The 20,147-nt window shown below is 41.8% G+C and overlaps 2 protein-coding genes across 6 annotated transcripts in view; one reads left to right on the top strand and one right to left on the bottom strand.

Moving 5' to 3' along the window:
* INTS10 (integrator complex subunit 10) overlaps positions 1–5,218 on the top strand; it is a 29,935-nt gene extending 24,717 nt beyond the window's left edge. For 3 of the 5 annotated variants that reach the window (XM_049866761.1, XM_049866762.1, XM_049866763.1), the window contains exon 17: positions 4,819–5,218. In XM_049866761.1, coding sequence (XP_049722718.1) covers positions 4,819–4,975 — 157 coding nt within the window. In that variant the 3' untranslated portion in view covers positions 4,976–5,218. Of the gene's footprint in view, positions 1–2,567; positions 2,646–4,818 lie in introns of all 5 variants that reach the window. The other 2 variants (XM_049866764.1, XM_049866765.1) reach the window with 1 other exon arrangement.
* Positions 5,219–8,582: 3,364 nt separating this feature from the next.
* Positions 8,583–20,147, bottom strand: part of HGSNAT (heparan-alpha-glucosaminide N-acetyltransferase) — a 40,470-nt gene continuing 28,905 nt past the window's right edge. The window contains exons 12-18 of the mRNA XM_049866766.1: positions 19,604–19,725; positions 18,425–18,551; positions 16,637–16,723; positions 13,509–13,586; positions 12,812–12,882; positions 12,608–12,720; positions 8,583–11,083 (exon numbers count right to left, since the gene is read on the bottom strand). Coding sequence (XP_049722723.1) covers positions 10,902–11,083; positions 12,608–12,720; positions 12,812–12,882; positions 13,509–13,586; positions 16,637–16,723; positions 18,425–18,551; positions 19,604–19,725 — 780 coding nt within the window. The 3' untranslated portion in view covers positions 8,583–10,901. The remainder of the gene's footprint in view (positions 11,084–12,607; positions 12,721–12,811; positions 12,883–13,508; positions 13,587–16,636; positions 16,724–18,424; positions 18,552–19,603; positions 19,726–20,147) is intronic.

Below are 20,147 nucleotides of genomic sequence, written 5' to 3' on the forward strand. Positions count from 1 at the left end.
CTATCCTTTAATACTCATTGTAATTTGGACAGCATATCTTTTCTGCTGTAAATGCCAACTGCAGTTTTATTTTCATCCCTCCTCCTTTGCTTCCTGCATATTCAGTGTGTCTATCAGTCAGTATTAGAGTCACTGAAATAGAGCAAACCCTGAGTTAGAACAAAGTGTTACTAAGACTTAAAACATTTTTCTTTTTCTCTCAGTTGTAGAAAAAATGAGTTTTCAAGTTGTTGAAAGGAAAAGTCCGCATCTGTTCTGTCTTTGTAGAGTCTTAGAAACGTTGAGAGAAGAAAGTAAGAAATATTTACTCAGGGTTTCTATAACCTTAGAAATTTGGTGCATAGCAAACATTTTTAGGTCCTATCAAGAAGAGAGAAACCCTGGCAGCACAGTGGTTAAGCATTCAGCTGCTGACTGGAAGGCCAGCAGTTCGAACCCACCAGCTGCTCTGCGGAAGAAAGATGTGGCAGTCTGCTTCCATAAAGATGACAGCCTTGGATATCCTATGGGGCAGCTCTGCTCTGTCCTACAGGGTTGCTATGAGTGGGAATCGACTCAACAGCCAAGGGTTTGTTTTGACGAGTTTATCTAGAATAGAATCTTGTAGAATCCTTTCTGAAAAATGGAAAGGTTAAGTGGGGTTTTGTTCTTCATTTTGCAAATGCTATTACATATTCTGAACATTTAAAATAAAAGAATTCTATTTTTTGAAAAAAAAAATGAGACCTTTATATATTAGGTTGCTTAGGCAGGATGGACTAGGTACACTCATCTGCCCATTTCTACTTACCTCCTAAGAATGTGAATAAAGGCTAAAAGAAAAATAATTGCATGGTTCAAAAAATGTTAACAGTGTTGAGAATAAAGATTACTTATTGATGTAGGAGCCAGGTAATGACTTTTATGTTATGATTTCTTTTCTAGGTTTGAGGCTGGTTATAAAACTTACCTTTAATAGCTTTTTACTTTATTTCCATTCCCCCTCACTGTAGACATTATCATGGTATAGAGACAGGCAGACAGCCACAGTAGAACCAAACTCTGCCTACTTGGAATTAAACCTACAGGTGATTCTCACTTTACTTAGGGAATGCTTAACTGTTGTGGGAATGTGAGAGACTAGATTGTCAAAGTCAACATTTAAACCACAGGTTACATTGCACTGAACCTTTCTTCCCTTACAAACAGTTTTTGTTGAGTTGAATGGTTGCATGGATACACTCAGACAATCCCTAGGACAAGGAATTAAAGCAAAGGGGTGTTGGATGCCCACATAATAGTAGCCTAAAGGGCTCTTTGGGTAAGGCGAGGAGACACATCACACATTTCTAGGCTTTTAAGGGATGACTTCATGCTCTTCCACCTTGGTCAGTATAACCCTTAATTTCTTCTAACTTCCCATAGAAGACCATTTAGGAAACTTGCTGCTTCGTCGGTTAGGAAGCAGGAATAGGGATTGTTACCTAGTGGGCTGACCTTGTAGGAATCTGCTCAGTCTTCATGGTGTGAGTCTCAAAGTTAATTTGAAGTCTGCGTTTCACAGTCCTTATGCCTAAGCTGCAGAGGTGGAAGCACACTGCCTAAGATAGAGAGCTCTTACTAACAGAGGTATGATTTGAAGCTTGAATAAAACTGTATATTCCTTTTCCCTTCGGGTTCCAAACAAATTTTCTGAAGCCACTGCAGACCTGTGGGGTGGCCCTCCAGCTGAGTGGCAGAGATGTGAGCAGTACCCAGCTCTCCCCCTGGGTAAGCTTGTTGAGCCCATCCTAGTTGTGGCATCTGGGATGCAAGCAGGTACAGTACAAATGCTGAGGGGACCTGGTGCCTCACCAGAAGGAAGAATGAGCTCTTGACTGTTAACATAGACATTTTGCTTTTATGTGTTTTAAAATAGAGAAATGTTCCTATGCTGATATTTGTAGTATCTTAGCTCATTAGACTGAAAATTGAAAACATTGTCCTGTAGATGCTCTGAATAGGGTAGAGAATAAAGTTCTATGAGGTGATCACTCTGCTGATAACACTAAACCCATGTGGCTACAGAATTCCACAAAGCCATTGGGTCCCAGGCTCCCATCTGTTCCTTTTCACATTTTTTGTTTTGTTTTGTTTTGTTTTTAAATAACCTAGATCTACTAATAATTTCTGAAATTCAAACAACCTTTCTATATCAAAAGCATTGCCAACCGCTCAGTCCCCTTGGAAAAACCCCTGCAGTTTGGTGCTTAAATCCTGTCAAAGGCAGTTACAAAAAGTGACCAGGTACATTCTGGGATTGGTGGAGAGTGGAGGAGACTGGATTTGAAAACACGTCTTCTCAAACGTTAACCCTTCTTCCTTCCACCATTCAGTTGCACTTGATCAGCCCCACTCCTCACTGGTTGCCTTTTGTACCAGACCTCCAGCGGGCTGAGCTCTGGGACGTCTAGACGTGCCCCGGCAGCCAGTGCTTGCTTCTGTGTAGCCAGCCTCCAGCCTTCTGCATTGTCTGTGCGGTGTTGTTTTTGCAGTGCAGGGTGAGTCGGTGTGGGTGTTTGAATGCTGCTGTTTGCTGTTTTTTAAAGGCCTTCTAGCCCTCCCATGGGGTTACTGCAGCAGGAATTCTTACCTGTGCCTCAGCCCAGCATACAGACTGCTGACAGGTACCAAGTGGAAAACACCCGCTCATAGTGTGCTGTTTTGTCAACATGTTTTACTGCCCATGGTTTTCAGCTCTGTGTCACTCAGTGCCCTTTGTCATGCTTTATTTTTTAATTTGTTCTGCATCCCTTGGCAAACCATCTGGGTGTAACATTGTAACATTCCTTATTTTTTTCCATAAGTTGCCAGTGTGTTTGTGTTCAATTTAAAAATCATTATGGATCTGGAAAAAAAAAAAAGAAACTTATGTAAAGCTGTATTAGGTTTAAGTGCACATGAGATTAGGGGCTAAGCTCTGACTGTCTTGCTAAAACATAAGGCATTCAGTCATGAATATTTAAGGACATTGAAGCTTACGTTAAGTTCATTTTTATTTTCGGATTTGCATATGAGTGGGCAGTGTTGAGGTTTCTGTGATCTAAGTAGGTTTTAGCATGTTTTTTTTTTTTCCTGCCACTGATACTGTTTGCTTTCAGAATTTGCCTTTCTGAATTGACAGTATTTGATAGGCTTGAATGCACACTTATTAGCAAGTTTTCCTGTTCTTAAACACAGAAGCTAACGAATCCTCTTCATCCAAGCCTACCAGGGTGGTAGAGGCACTAATAGCAATATAACTGAGTTGAGCTGCTCTTATATAGGGAAACCCATCAGCAAGCTGTAAGATTTTATTATATATTTGTAACTAGTATTAAGGGGGAAGGTTGCTTTGGACCATCCATAGATACCCTGTAGCTTAGTGTCTGCAAATACTTATAGTTGGTCTGAAGGTCAGCTCCAGTTCAGGGTTGCAGTCTGGGACCCAGAAGAGAAGCATCTCAGGGCAGCACAAAGTGGTCTGCACCCATTCCCAGCGGGATCCATGGCTTTGACCTCACTGACACTGTGTACTGTGCCCTAATTGCTGAGCTAACCAGCTAGAAATGCCCACAAAGACCTGTATTTGCCCATGGCACTGCTCCTTTACTACGTAATTTTTAGAAACGTCCATGGGCGTTGTAGACGATCCTGGAAGGTCTTCGCTAGTCTAAAAGCCTGATTTTTTTTTTCTTTCTTTTGTTGCATTGCAACTTTTTCCTTTGACTCCTGCTGTACTCATTTATATGGTACTACATTTTTAAAAACAGAAACATTTTAGAGTGGTTGCAACAGTTTTATTTTGACCAATGCATAAAACCAATTTTCAATCCTTGTCACTGTGTCTGAGGCAGTCAGGCTGGAGGGTGGGAGTGGAGTTGACTTCTCTTTGTTTGCATCTACCAAACCTCTCGCCTCCTAACTGAACCCATTGATCTTTGCTAGATTTTTCTTCTGCATTTTAATGTGTTAAGTTTTCTGAGATTTCACTGGTAATTTCCTTTTCTAAAGTTCAGCTTTTGGAACGTAATTAGAAACCTCTTTGCTTGTGCTGCCACTGACCCCTCCACAAATGTCCAGGTCTCCTCTGAGCACCTGGGCTAGACCTGGTCCATCAGTAGGCCCCGACTCTGCTCTACCAGGATTCTGCCTTTCCCCCTGCCTGTGCCAGATTCTTGACTCAGGAACCCCAACTTCCCCTGCTTTTTCTCAAAGAGACATGAGTCTGGATGGGCTCAGCACTTAAAGGAGCCGCACCGTTGTGGCATTTTGGGGAGAGAGGTGTGCTGTAACCCTGGTGGCTGTGCAGAAGCCCCTAGCCTTTTATAGAGCAGTGGCCGTGGGGCCATGGGGGAAACTCAGTTGGTGATTCGCTCATTCTGGTCTCCTCCCCCTGCTGCTGCCTCAGCAGAGTCTGCTGGCCTGGCTGGCCGTGAGGGCTTCGTGGCCAGTGTGGGCTGGCCCCACTCATCCCAGAGTCACTGAATCGTGCAAGCGCCAGCAGCGGGGACGTGTAACATCAGAGCTTCAGGAATTCAAAAGCAAAGCAGGTGGCATTTTGCCAGAAATTGAGATGTTTAAAATAACCTTTGATAGAGTTGAAAAGATACCTCTCTAGTTTTAAGTCTTTCTGAAAAGGAATGCGTGAAGGGGTTGTTTGGTTAGGGCTTTTTCTTTCTTTTATTTTTTACTTCTTTTTACTTAGATGTGAGTCAGGCTTTACTTACTAGGTCTTATCCTCCTGGAGTAACACTGTCTCCCGATCCTGAAGCCAGTGCTGACCCCTGGTCTCGTCTGTTTCCCTGTCACTGACCTCAGGCACCACACGGTCACTCGGGGCATCACCAAAGGCGTGAAGGAGGACTTCCGCCTGGCCATGGAGCGCCAGGTTTCCCGCTGCGGTGAGAACTTGATGGTCGTGCTGCACCGGTTCTGCATTAACGAGAAGATCTTGCTCCTTCAGACTCTGACTTGACCGGAGATCTTGCTGCCAGAGACTTGGTAGCTATGTCATTTTTTTGGAAGACATAAAGCAGTGGTCGGCGTTGCTGTGACAACTCTTAAAAACCAGAAAACCATCTGAGTTCTAACTCATTGGTTGCTTCCAGGGTAGTTCCCAAGAGTCTGAGAAGCCATTTCTATTTTTAAGAATCATTTTTTTATAATTTTTGTAAAACAAAATAACCCATTTTGTAAATAAAAATCATCTTAAAATTCAGGACTATACAGTTATTTTAATTTTTATGAGTTTTGTAATGGGGTGCATTTTTCTTCTGCTCTTCTAAGCACAAAGCAAGGGAAAAAATCCAACACAATTGAATTGAGTAATGAATTTTAATATTCTAGCTACTTAAAAAGACATTATGCCTTCCATGGTCTCAAGATTTTATTTTCCATAGTTAAAAAAAATAGACTTTAGTAAATGTTACATGGCAACATAACATTAGACCTTTTCATTCAGGGAGTTTTAATATCAAAGCTTTTATACAAAAATGAACCCACCCAATATTCATATGCGTTCCTTGAGCCTTGTCCTCCACCCACTGACATATCTTAGCACAGACCATGCAGGGACGGTATGCTGAAGGAGCAATGCACTTGGTCTGTTAGAAAGCCCAAGAAAAGAAAGCAAAGTAGAGGCTGAGTGGGGGCACGAGGAGCCTTCTCCCTTAGGCCGCAGGAATAGCCTGCTGCATGTGCCTCGTGGCCCAGTGGTTGTTGGTCATGGGCTCTGGGGCCAGACCTGGCTTCAGACCCTGGCTCTGGCCTGCCAGTGGCACTTCCATCAGGGTTGCGGGCAGGAAGTGTGTGACAGAGGGCCTCGTACGTGGCAAATGCCTGGCCAGTGTTAGCTGTTAGGTTTATTTTTTCTTTCGCTGTTCCAGAAATACATAAGGTAAGTATCAAACACACATTTGCTTCTAGGGGTTATTTAAGAATGAAAGACCTAAGAAGTTGTTAGTTACTTTGCATAGTTTCTCATATCTTCACTAAATAAGACTCTCTTTATAGATACATTAACGTGGTTTAAATAATAGACATCTGATTCACTCTTTCAACTAGCTCATAACAGTATTTATCTCTGTAATGAGTTTATTACAGATACATGAACCACCCTGTTGTGTTTTATCAATCATGGTGTGCATTGCTCCCCAACTTTTAAATTAAAACACTCTTACCTTTTGGTTTTATAGCACCTTCCTCAGACCCATGTTCAGGGTCAGCTCTCGTCAAAACAAGACTTTCTAATTTGGGAATGGTGATGGTTGGACAAGATGATGAATATATGTAATGTCACTGAACTGTGCACGTGAAGATGTTGAAATGACAAATGTTTTATTCCCTATACATTTACCACAATTAAAAAAAAAAAAGTATAGGATAAAAACAAGACTTTCTAATACCCAAATCTGTTGATACGAGGTCAAAAAGGACCAATCATCTTAGGTAACAAGTTTAATCAGAGAGGGAGGGTAAAGTCATTTCACCTCTGATGATACAGAAAGGGTTTTGATGAGTTTTGATTATGCAGACCTCACTAATAAATTCTCACAGGTCGGCTGACGCTGGGGATATTATTCAGCCACGCCACTTCTGTGTGAAGGAATTGTAAGAGAAGGGCCATAGAATATACTGGGAAATCAGGCCCAAGTTTGCAGAAAAAATGCACCCAGGCAAGCATCACAGGTGTTTTGTTAAACATAATACCTATGACTAATAAGCTGTCACTTAGGACAGATAGGATTTGGATGGATGGAGGTGCTGGTTTGTAAGCCAAGTAACATTGAGAGTTTAATCAAGTACCAGATGAAAAACAGCCTTGTCTGGCAAAGTGGAAGGGTGTGAGGACAAATGGGATAAGATACAAGAACAGCAAGCTGGGGGAAAAAAAAAAAAAGCTGGGAAAGATGGGAAAAATGAAACAAAGAGTTGATTTCTATATGGAAGGTCCCAATAAGGGTTGAGTTCTACCAGAACCCAAAACGGTAATGGATACTCTGGGAAGCTGTGTGCTCCCCCGAAGGAGCAGGGCCAGCTGTCAGTTTTACATCCAATGCTTTGGACGGAATTCTGGGAAGGAAAGCCAGCAAGATAATGGCGTCTTTTGTCTACTGCAGTGTTTTGACATACATGATTAGATAAGGGGTTTATAAAGTCTGAGGCATTTTATGGACATAATATAAACATCCAGCATTTCCATCAACTTTGAATTTAGAATTGCGTGTAGCCTAAGGAAAAACAATGTTTTGGAACTAATGCCTGACAAAAACTGATTACACCAAGAGAAAAATGTTGGCTTACTACACTCTGGTGAAAACAGATTACACAAATGTGCAATTGAAGTCCACTGCTCACAATGTGTTTTCCCACCTAATTTCAAAATTTAAACCAGAGCTGTGTTAAAGATTTCAAAATTCTGAGACAAGGGATTATTCCAGAAGTGGCATTATTAACTGGTTTTCATAGCTTACGTGGTGTATTGCTTACCAGTTTAAAAAATCTAATTCTTTTATGATTGATAGAGATTTCTGTCTCAACAGTGTAGCATGTTGAAGATTTTTCTCACAGTCTGTCTCCCCAGGGTTATTTGGAACACATGAGTATGTTAAAGGAAAAAAAATGTTGGAATTTAAGTAGATACCCTTTGGATATAAACTGTGGATTACTGTACATTTATAAAAGAAGCCACAGTGAAAAGAGGCAATTTATAAGTGAAGCAGTTAGTTCACTTAATTGTAAATACAAACTAATATGAAAACATGAATATGCCAAATTATTATGTCTCTACTCTGCATTTTTTTTTTGTTTGTTTTAATTAAAAACTCACTCCCACTTCCCTGTAAGATGCAAGGTGCCATGTATTTGAGCAGCCATTGTTGGTTGTCCTCCCCTCAGCCATTTCCCCACTCTGCCACTCACCCCCAACATACTTCATTGTCTCTGACTACAAGACCCTGATTTTATTCAGCTTACTCACCTTCCTCCACACAGCCATGGGCTTGGTTAGTCCAAGGTCCCCTGGCGTTGCTAGTTTTGGAACAGCCAAGTGAGGTACTTCTAGCCAAGGAGGAATGAAGGGAAAACTGCTGAGAGGCTTCTCGGAAAGGATTTCTGGCTAACAAAATTCTGAGACACACAGAGATGCCTGCTTCTTCCACTGGGTGTTGTTTTTGTGTAGCACCTGGATTCATGGCAACCACCTCACAACCAGGAAGTGAGCTAGCTGACAACAAGCTGATGTGCTAGAGCCAGGACTTCTTATGTGAGGTAAGTGTTCCTTGTAACTCAGCTGAATTAGGATTTCCTGTTCCTTATGGCTCAAGACATCTTAACTGGTATAATAGCCAATTTGAGAAATACTTCTAGATAACTCATCTGAAGAGGTCTGCCTCTGCTCTGATTGCTGGGATTTGGGATGGGTAAGCTACGGCCATCCATAATGGCTCATTTCAAGAGAAAAGCAGGACCAGGCTTCCTCAAAGATGACTGTCCCCATAAACAGTAGCTCCATGAACATCTTCGTAGGGATTCCAGGCACATGATTTTACCAGCACTTAAATCTCAAAAAATAACACTGTTGCTTTAATAAATGTTTATTTCACGCCTGCTACATACAAGGCACTGTGTTTCGTGCCACGAAGAATATACAGATGAACAAGGCATAATCCTTGCCCTTAAGATCACAGTCTAGCATGAGAAATTAGGTACACAAATATCAGACAAGGCAAAAAGTGATAAATGTCGTGACATATCAAAATATTATGAGAATCCAAAGGAAGAAAATCTTACTTGTGGATGAAAATAAGAGATTAGAGAAGACTCCCTAGAAGGAAACCCACTGCCATCGAGTCGATTCCAACTCATAGCGACCCTATAGGACAGAGTAGAACTGCCACAGAGTTTCTAAGGAGCGCCTGGTGGATCTGAACTGCCGACATTTTGGTTAGCAGCCATAGCTCTTAACCACTACGCCACCAGGGTTTCCTCCTTAGAAGCAGGGATGTTTAAAATGATAGGTCAAATGTAGACAGGAGAAAATTAAGAGGAAAAGATAATCCCGTGAGTTTATGAACAAAGAAGCAGGATACGCTGGCTCTGTTACGGAGGTGGCATGGAGTCTAGCTGGTTGCAATAAGTAGGGTGGGTCAAAGGAGTTGGGGAAAAGAAGCTGAGAAGACATGCTTGGCTCAACTGTAGATGGTGATGTGTGCCAGACAAAGACCTTTCCACTTCAATGGAAGGTTTTGAAGAGAGGTGATTTGATCCCAGCCTTCCTTTACAAATGGCGGCAATAAGTCGGTGACTTACAGAAGGAGGGACTGAGGGAAGGTGGCCAGTTTAAACTGATTACCAGAGTCTGGACTACACTAATGAAGTAGTGACAATGAGAATGAAGAAGTTACGGTGGAAGATGGAGATAGAATTGAGAGGTCTCAGCCATGAGTGAATATGGAAAAAGGGAGGATAGAGGAGTAAAATAGGTGAAAAGATGATGACAGTTTTATACCAGGAACTGATCCATTCACAGAGCTAGGAAAATCAGAAGGAGAAAAAAGTTTGAACTTGGGGGGAAAGAGGAGGAAGATGATGAGCCTGAGATGCTGGTGGACATCCAGGTAGATGGGTCCAGTAAGGAGTTAAGATTGGGCTAAGAGGCCAGGGTAGAGGTCAGAGCTGGAAACAGACTGGGAAGTCGTCCTTGCAGTGACGATAATTGAAGCAAATAGGTTGAGATGGCACCATCTCACCACAGAAGGGTGAGATGTACAATGCTATTGTACAACCCTGTTGTCGCATTTTCCTTAATTATGGAGTTCTCACAGAAAATCCGTAAATATGATGATGCATCATATGAAAAGTGCTGTTCCCCTCTGTGTGTTCTCCTACTTCACTCCTGAGAAACCATTTCTTCGGTTTTGTGATTACGAGCAGCCAAGGTGCCTCCACTGTGGAGGGTCACTTTGAAAAGATTTACTCCAATGAGAGCTTTTTTTAAAAAAAAAAAAAAAACTTTCCATTCTCATTTAATTTGAAGACATTTTCTGTAATTAAATTATTTTCTGAGGGTTTCAGAAAAATCACTGATGTATCCTACTTCACTGAGGCTAAGAGCTGAAAGAGATCTAGGAAGTCATCTCCCTTCCCCTCATTTCACAAATGAGGGAACTGAGGTCCAGACAGGCCAAGAGATGTGCCCAGCATCTCACACAGCAGTGATGGCAAGGCTGGACCCAGAAACAGTAACAGTGTGCTATCCCACAGCTACATCCCTGGATACTTAGCTATCCTCTAGATGGATGGATGGATGAATAGACAGACAGACAGACAGGCAGATAATTATAAGGAAGAGTGGGAATAACAGCTGTATTTTAACTTTTTTTTTTCAGTGAAGAAGAGGAGAAAATGGCTTCTGAGGAAATTACTCTGGTTTTCTTGAAACATCAAACTGCACTTAAATGAAAAATATTATACTATGTTACTACATACCACACACAGTAAGCTTCAGAGTCAGCCGCAATAGAAATGATGGTACTCTTTGTTGGCACGTGCACATACAAAAAGGCAGTCGGCAGGAAAACAAGGTCAATAAGAACCAGTCCTTAGATTGTCTTAGCCATCAGAGAAGCAAGATGTCCATGGTAATTCCCTCTCGGAAAGTTAAATGAGATCTCCTTAAACTGAAGTTCCAAATACATCCATTTATATAGAAGATGGAGAACAAAAGACAATGACATCGGAAGCACGTAAGTCACAAACATACAGGCAGAGTTCTGATGCGCCATGTCATAGTAAACCAGCTTGAGCACAACAGCATCTTTATACAATCAATAATGCCCTTGAGTAAAGGCTGTCTCAATCCTCTCCCAGGCCTTCTAGAGTCTGCCAGTTAGCGGGAGCAATCAGATTTTAAAAAAAACCTTCTTTTTGTAGAGAATGTAGGCAATGAGCACCCAGAGGGCGGTGGCGACGATGTTCTGAGTTAGGTGCTCTTTGTGCGACTGGTTATCCTCCAGCTTCCACTGAAAGGGGAAGTAGTTCTTAAATACCTCATGGCCAACGTACACCAGAATGGAATTCATTCCTGAAGGAGAGAGGAAGGAGATAACGTTTTCCTGAGACACCTGGTCATTTATTTTTTTTAATTTTGGTAAAAAATATATATATACATGTTTTTTTACCAAAATATATATATTTACATTTATCATTAATTACATTTATCATGTTATGCAACCATCAGCACTATTTGTTCCAAATTTTTCCATCACCCTTAATGGGAACCCAGTGCCCCCTAGGCAATAACTCCCCCTTTTCCCTCTCCCACCCCTGGCAACCGCTAATGACTTTGGTCTCTATACATTTGCCTATTCTAGATATTTCATATAAGTTGGATCACACAATATTTATCCTTTTGTGACTTATTTCACTCAGCATAATGTTTTCAAGGTTCACCCAGGTTGTAGCATATACAAGAACTTCATTTCTCTTTATGGCTGTTGTGTGTACATATATACCACATTTGGTTTATACATTCCTCTGTTTCCACCTTTTGGCCTTTGTGAATAGTGCTGCAGTGGCGTACAAGTGTCTGCTTGAGTCTCTGCTTTCAAGACTTTTAGGTATATACCTAGGAGTGGAACTACCGGACTATATGGTAATTCAATGTTCAACGTTTTGAGGAATCGTCTAACAGTTTCCCACAGAGGCTGTACCATTTAACAGTCCCACCAGCAATGCAGAAGTTCCAGTTTCTTCACACCCTCACTGATGCTTGTTGCTTTCCATTTGTTTATTGGTTTGTTTTATCACAGCCATGCTCATGGGGGTGAAGTGGTATCTCTCTGTGATTTTGATTTGCATTTCCCTAATTACTAATGAATATTTCATTCTTGAAATCTATGTCAGTGAAAAAACATAAAGCAGGCATGTATTATTGGCTACTGCCAAAAAATAAGTGATGCCTAGCTTAGGTACTTAAGTGTGAATTATATCCAAAAAATGATTAGAAAATACTCACTTTATCACAAAACTAAATCTCAAAGGAAAGCTAAAATGGTTAACATATTATATTTTCTAGATAGAGGATTTGAGGGCCAAAGGATGTCACTGTTACTAGACTCAAGGGGCTGAAATGAGTCATCTATCCCTCAGTCTTCTGGTAGAATTGGATCTAAGCCACTTCATTTATTTCTTGATATCATCTCAGACATTTCTTATAATGAATAATCTTTAAAGAAGCTGATTATGTTAAGAAAGAAAGTATGGCCCCGTAAGTATTACAAACTGGAGAATATGCTCGGGATCGTTTCTCATACCCCCTAGTTGGGTACTGACTGAATTAAATGTGAAACGACTGGGGCACATAAACTGTCACACAACAACCCCACAAGCTAGATGGGTAAAAGTGAGGTGGGCTGCTTCCCAACAGGTCGAGTGAGGTCCTGTGCAGCCTGGACAATGCGAGCCCTGCTGCTTTCATCCTCAGCCTTGGAAACATGCCACCAAGGCAGTGGCTTGAGGCCCTGGCATGAACATGGCCAGCAGTTCTCTGAGCCAGTTGCATGTGGGCAACCATCACTGACTCTCTTCGGGGTTAGGGGTGACTTGCCTGGGTAAAAGAACGGGGTTCCTGTCCACAGTCCCTTCACATCCACAATGGGATACAGGACCAGCAGGATGAAGAAGGCAAAAGAGCTCAGCGTAGTGACATAGGAAATGGACCTGAAGGAGTGAAATGAGGGTCTCAGTGCTCCTGAGGAACACAGGCGATTTCAACAATCAAAATGAAAGTTGTAGTTTCTTCTATACCTACCACAGATTTTTGTTTACTGGGATAAAACCTTCGTTTTCAGAAACTTTCGTCAAAGCAGCAGAAGTAAGCCCCTATAACAGGAGAGAAAGATGTAAAAGATTTATACATTCTCCCAAAATAACAACTGTTTCAAGACCAAAAAACGTTAGTTAAGCTGTTTAGGGAGGGTCGAAAATTGGGCCCTATATTTTACTTTTTTAACCCGAAAAACATTTTTAAGATTATAATTAAAAATTATTCTCCAAAAAAAAAAATTTTTTTTAGCATTTCTGTGAGGGGAAGAAAGTAAACTCATTGATAAATTACGTTGACTCCGGAGGGGAAACATGACTGTATGGTCTCAGGTAAATCATCAGGGTTGCAAACTCTTATCACACGTGAATCTGGGACGTGATGTTGAACACCTGTGTCTACTCGTTCTAGGTGGCTCCCCACGCAGAACTCATAACTCAATTCCATCTTCACAGATTCCCGACTGGCTGTCGTATGGCAAACTGTCTTACTTATAATGACATTTTCCTAAGAAAATAAATCTGAGCATTTAGGCGGAAAGATTTGCTCCTCTGTCATTCAAATGAAGAAGGTTATTGGTTGAGATGTGATGACTGCTGCTACAGTAGTGTTGTTACACATTTTATTTCCTCTTAACTATATATGTAGAGAAAAGGAACTTTAATGAGGAACACTGGTTACTTACTAGAATACAACACCAGGCAGTGAATCTAATCACGATGTCTTTGGTCTGATCCTTATAATACAGTAGTATTTTTCCTGCCTAGGGAAGAAAACATAATATGACCAAAAGAACTGCCTAAAGTATATTCTTATTTTATATTCATCCATTGTCTTTGACTCAACAAACATTCATTTGCCAGCACACTGCTAGATACTGGAATTACAAAGGTGAATGGAATATTATTCCTGCCCTGGATTAATGGAGAGTGAGAGTGGACACCTGAAGCCATGGAACCAAAGACAGGAAGCATTGTCAACAGATCACAAAATGGAGGATAATTACATCAGATCACAAAATGAGCCACCATACAATACTGGAAATTATGGCCTAGCCAAGTTGACACATAACATTAACTAGTTAACAAGTGCCATCTCAGGGTGGGAGGGAGACATCAGAGAGGATGTGACGTCGAGTCAGGCTATGAACAGGGGCAGCAAGTCTCAGGTGGTCAAAGCAGGGAAGAGCATTCCAGGTAGCATGGAACAGCATGCACAGAGCATGTAAAAAAGTGTGAAAAAGCACAGCATTTATGAGACATTACAGGTAATACAGAAATGCTGGAGGGTGGGGAAGGCCATGTAAATGGGGTGGGCAGGTAGGCACTGAGAAGCATGGGCTTTCCCCCATAGGTGATAGGACCCCGGGAAGATTACTGCAGGAGAGTGACAAGGGACCAGCTCAGATGAACCTGGTAGATGGCCCAATCTGCAGCAATATGCAAGATGTGCAGGAACAGGGTGGAAGTGGAGACAGGGAAGTATTTTAAAAACAGTAAAATGCATAAAAATCCCTCCAAAATTAGGAATTAATCTCTGAAACATCAAAGGATAAGAAAGTGTTAATAATAATTTACAAAAAGAGCTAAAATTCACGAATGTTTTCTGTGTGCTGGTTCTTAGAACTTTACAAGAGTTATATAGCAACTTTATGAAGAAGGTGTTACTGAAGCATAGAGGGGTTAGGTGACACATCTGAGGTTACCCAGCTAGTAAGTGGCAGACGTGAGATTCAAACCCAGGCAGGCTGGCTCCAGGTCTGTACTCTCAACCCCTACACTACACTGTTCCACAGGTACAGATTCAGCTGGACAGCTTCTATAAGGATTAAGCAAATATACATGAAATCACAATATAAACTATGAAGTGCTATAGAGGTAAAGATAGTATTTCTAAACCTAAAATTATTTAATCACCCAAATTATATGCTTTAGGCCTACACTATCAAGTATGTGCACTGGCAGTATGTGGCTATTTAAATGTTAACTAAATTTAATTAGAAATAAAATTAAAAATTCAGTTCCTTTCTATAGAAGAATTCTGATCAAAAGGGAGAAAATACAGAACAGAATTTGAAATTTTCATAGAATCTAGACTTTCTACAGCCATGGAGGCTAGATGAACCCCTGGAACTATTGCCCTGAGATAATCTTTAAACTTTAAACCAAAAATATCCCCTGAAGTCTTCTTCAAACCAAATAACAATTTAGCTTAACTAGTAAAGAAAGTCTACTTTGACCATTGTGCTCTTTCAAGATCTATCTACATGGAATCAAATTGACAACAGCAACTCAAAATATTAGATAGGAAGCTTATGGGGCAGTGAGTTTGTGTTAAGAGGGGGATGAACAATTCATAAATGGAGGGTGGAAATGGCTGCACAACTTGAATAATATAATCCATGTCACTGAATAGTACATGTAGTAATTGTTGATTCAGTATATGTTGTACTGTGTATGTTCTCAACAAGAAATAATACAAAAAATTGAGTTCCTCGGTTGCACCGGTCATATTCCAAGGGCTCAGCAGCCACATGTGGCTGATGACTACCCTACTAAAAAGCACAGCTATACAGTATTTTCATCACCACAGAACGTTCTGTTGGACTGTGCTACTTTATACATGTTTTCCTACCAGTGAGCTCCCCTCAGTCAATAGTTTCAAACAGTGATAAGGAGAACTTTAGGCAGAAAAATCCACTCTTTAGAATTTTAACAAAATTGCATGCGAGGTAAACCAAGAATAACCAGAGCCTGTATTGACTTTGGCATAAATGATGTGCAACGTGAAGCCATGAAAATGTACATGAAAGAAATGTGACAAGAGACATGGTGACCTCCCAGTGTACCGTTACCCAAACACACTCAGCAGAAAAGTCTTTTATCCAAAAACTGTCCGGGATTCATTTCTAAGATAAGTCATATAAATAAGATTGTTTCTAGACTACAGTAAAAAAAAAAAAAAAAAAAATTTAAATATGCTGGATTTCAGCGACTTGAGCATTTATTAGACCTATACCATGGAGCCCTGGTGGCACAGTGGTTGAGAGCTACAGCTACTGTCATGGATTGAACTGTGTCCCCCAAAAATATGTGTCAAGTTGGCTAGGCCATGGTTCCCAGTACTGTGTGGCTGTCCTCCATTTTGTGATTTTCCTATGTGTTATAAATCATAATCTCTGCCTGTGGTTAAAGAGGATTAGGGTGGGATATGACACCCTTGTTCAGATCACATCCCTGATCCAATGTAAACGGAGTTTCCCTGGGATATGGCCTACACCACCTTTTATCTTACAAGAGATAAAAGGAAAGGGAAGCAGAGAGTTGGGGACCTCGTATCACCAAGAAAGCAGTGCCGGGAGCAGAGCGCGTCTTTTGAAGCCGGGGTTCCTGCATGGAGAAGCTCCTAGTCCAGGAGAAGATTGATGACAAGGACCTTTCTCCAGAGCCGACAGAGAGAAAGCCTTCCCCTGGGGCTGACACCCTGAATTTGGAATTCTAGCCTACTAGACTGTGAGAAAATAAATTTCTCTTTGTTAAAGCCATCCACTTGTGGTATTTCTGCTATAACAGCACTAGATAACTAAGACAGCTACTAACCAAAACTCAGCAGTTCAAATTCACCAGTCACTCCTTGGAAACCCTATGGGGCAGTTTTACTCTGTCCTATAGGGTCGCTATGTGTAGGAATTGACTCGACGGCAGTGAGTATGCCATGGAAAAGAACAGGCTTGCTTATTTTGTTTTGATGAAATCATTTTTGGATTAGGGATAAATCAACAAACATTTTCAGAAAAATGAAACGAACAGACACCTGAACTCCTAAAAATGCCATCACGATGGAATTGATGGTTCCTAGGATTCCTTCTGGATCGTAGGCCATCTCAGTGTGGTACAGCACCTGACGGAGAGAATGAGAAGACAACACTATCTGACCATGAAAAAGCACACTGCGACTCACCTTCCCTGGACTTCCTGAGACTAAATGCAAACCTGAATGCAGCGCACCACTCCGTGTTTTGTGTTTCTGCCTCAGAAGCTCATTGCCAACTTATGGGGTCACAGGCAGACTAGCTCTGGCCAAGAAAGTGTGGTGTGTGGCACTTCAGAAGGGAATGCAGAGCCCCGGTGGGGAGCCAGCTCCAGCAGCAGCCGCGTCAGCTTCAGCCCCTCAGTTATTATTTGTTCTTTTTAGACAGCCCTGTTACAACATTAACAGGTCCCTGTCTTCTTTTAAGACAAATAATAACATTTAAAAAATGCATGTGAATGAATTTCTGTTAAGGGTGGTAAAATAATTCCAAACGGGATAGTGACCAATCATGGTTGCACAGTATGAGGGATATAACGAATGTCACTGAATTTTACATGTAGAAATCGTTGGATGTTTTGGTGCGTATACCTCACCACTATAAAAACATAATTTAAAAAATAAATAAATAAAATGCATTTGTATTTTTTTGTTATAAAATGAATGTCATTATAGAAATTTGGAAATACACGGTTTAACGGATGCTGTAGTGTGTCACTCAGCTCTCCTCCCACTTTCAGGACTGAGGCGTTCATTCCCCCAGCTGCTAGAATTATGAGTAGCCAGAAGCTCTCAGCCAAGTCCATCTTCTGGATTTGTCCTTGGCTAAAGAGAGCTGCCTCATCAGAGGTCACAGCCCCTTGTTAGGGACAGTCCAGATTCAATCAGGGATACAAAGGGCCCGATCCCTCAGCTCAACTGAAACAACTCTGAAGGGCCACCCCGGGCTCCAGGATGCCCCGGGGGATTGGCAGAATCCTCTGTGGTGACTGAAGTGCAGTTTAACTTCTCCCCCTGCCCAGTCTTGCTTCCTTCAGCCCCCGACAGGTGCTGGTCCCCACAGAACTCCTCAGCAAACGTGAATCTCTGCCATACAGTCTGCTGCTCAGGAAATCTGAGACATACAGAAAACCACTCCGGTACACATTTTATACAATGCGCTCTCACTCTAAAATCTAAATTAATGTTTACATACTGCCACATAATGAGCAGCAAAGTCACCTAAAGTTTGCCGGCTTTTAAAATAAAAATTCACCCCAAATATATTTTATTAAGGAGTCCCTTAAAGTGGTTAAGCACTTGTCTGCTAACCAAAAGGTCAGCAGTTCGAACCCACCAGTCGCTCCAAAGGAGGAAGATGTGGCAGTCTGCTTCCATAAAGATTTCAGTCCTGGAAATCCTATAAGGCAGTTCTGCTCTGTCCCACAGGGTCGCTATGAGTCAAAATCGACCCCGTGGCAATGGGTTTGGTTTGGCTGGGTTTGGGTGGTGCAATGGTTAAGCACTCAACCACTAACTGAAAGGCTGATAGTTCAAACCCACCTAGAGGCACCTCAGAGGAAAGCCCTGCAATCTGCTTCTGAAAGGTCACAGTCTTGAAAACCCTATGGAGCACAGTTTTACTATACACACATGGGTTTGCCATGAGTTGGAATCAACTAGACAACAGTGGTGTTTTGGGGCATTGTATTTTATTAAATGGACACAGTTTGAAGTTGGCCCGCTCTTTCTACTCCCTTCACTTCAGAGAGCCTAAGTTTATACATCCAAGTACAAGCCAGTGTCACTCACAGCAGAAGAAGGATGCTGGTAAAGGTGCTCATCTCCCAGAAGCACACGGTCCACGTAACCAGCAGCTCCTCCAGTACAATTCGGATACTTCCCCCAGTCTCCAATGCCACCAGGGCCAAGATAACCACTAGGCAAGTGAAAAACATATAGTGACTTGATAAGACTTCAGAAGGGATAAAAGTATTGGCTCCTTACGCAGCCCAGCAAAGAGCCTGAGACGTGTGCAATCCTAAAAATCTCCTCTGGCTCCATGCACTCTCGCCAGTGCCTTTCAACTTGACTGCTCCCCACGGTGTGAAGGCAGGAGGCCCAATTTTTGTTAGAACTGACACACGTGCACACACACAAAAAAACTTCACGGAGATATTTCTCTTGACACACATCAAACTCCTCTACCAATACAAAGCACGCTTCAGAGGAGAAAACCAAATGAAAGAAAATTCCTCTGATTGAGTGACTTGAAAGCTCTAAGCCCAGAAACCCGAACTTGGCAGAAAATGACGTGCAAAAAGGGGTGACCTATCTAGCGATGGCCTGCACTAGGGCTGGAACAAAGGGACTGGAAGGAGGTGGACAGATTTGAGAGACACGATCAGATGTGAAGGGTGGGGGAAAGAAGTAGGAGTGCAAAGAGAACACCCAGGTTTCTGGCTTGGGAATACAGATGATGCCACCAACTGAGACAAGATAAGAGAAAGAGACAACCAGCAGCAGAACAGCCAATAAACATTAGTCTCCCTTCCTCACCTCTTCTCACTCTATTAGGTTCTTAAGCTGCCAATGGAGCCCTGATGGCACAATGCTTAAGAGCTTGGCTGCTAACCAAAAGCCTGGCAGTTCAAATCCACCAGCCGCTCCTTGGAAACGCTATGGGGCAGTTCTACTCTGTCCTACTAGGTCACTATGAGTTGGAATTGACTCAATGGCAATGGGTTAAGCTGCAATGACTCCACAAGCTGTAGCACTATGGCCAATCCGTGTTGGCTGGTGTTATGGGTTGAACTGTGCACCCCAAAAAGACATGTTCAAATCCTAACCACAGTACCTGTGAATGTGATTTTATTTGGAAACAGGGTCTTTGCAGATATAATTAATTACATTAACAGGGTCATACTACTGTTTTAAGCTGTCATGCCCCCTTCCCCCACCAAAAAAGATTACCTAGAAGGGTTCACTTACGTAGGGCATCCAGGAACTGGTAAGAAGAATGTCAAGGTCAGCCAAATGCTTTCCAGCGTCAGGATGAAGAGCCACTGTGGCCAGCTGGCTGTGAGGTCCCGAAGAGAAAAGCAGCTTCTCTCCTAAGTGAGGAGCAGAAAGAAACAGACATAAACTACATGCAAACAGAATGAGAGGTCATACACAGTGTACGTATTTGGAAAACTCCTTGAAATGCTTTCCTTAGCCCTTATAGTAAAAAGAAGAATATATATATACACACACAAAAAAAACCAAACCCAAATCTGTTGTTGGAGAGTCGATTCCGACTCATAGCAACCCTATGGGACAGGGTAGAACTGTCTCATGGGGTTTTCAAGGAGCAGTTGCTGGATTTGAACTGCCAACCTTTTGGTTAGCAGCTGAGCTCTTAATCACTATGCCACCAGGGCTCCATATATATATATATATATATATATATATATACATATGTATACATATATTATGTTAAAAATACTGGTAGCAAAGAAATCAGTGGACAATTGCATTTCTAGTTATGTGCCCA

Source organism: Elephas maximus, chromosome 22 (assembly GCF_024166365.1).
Source record: "Elephas maximus indicus isolate mEleMax1 chromosome 22, mEleMax1 primary haplotype, whole genome shotgun sequence".
NCBI lineage: Eukaryota > Metazoa > Chordata > Mammalia > Proboscidea > Elephantidae > Elephas > Elephas maximus.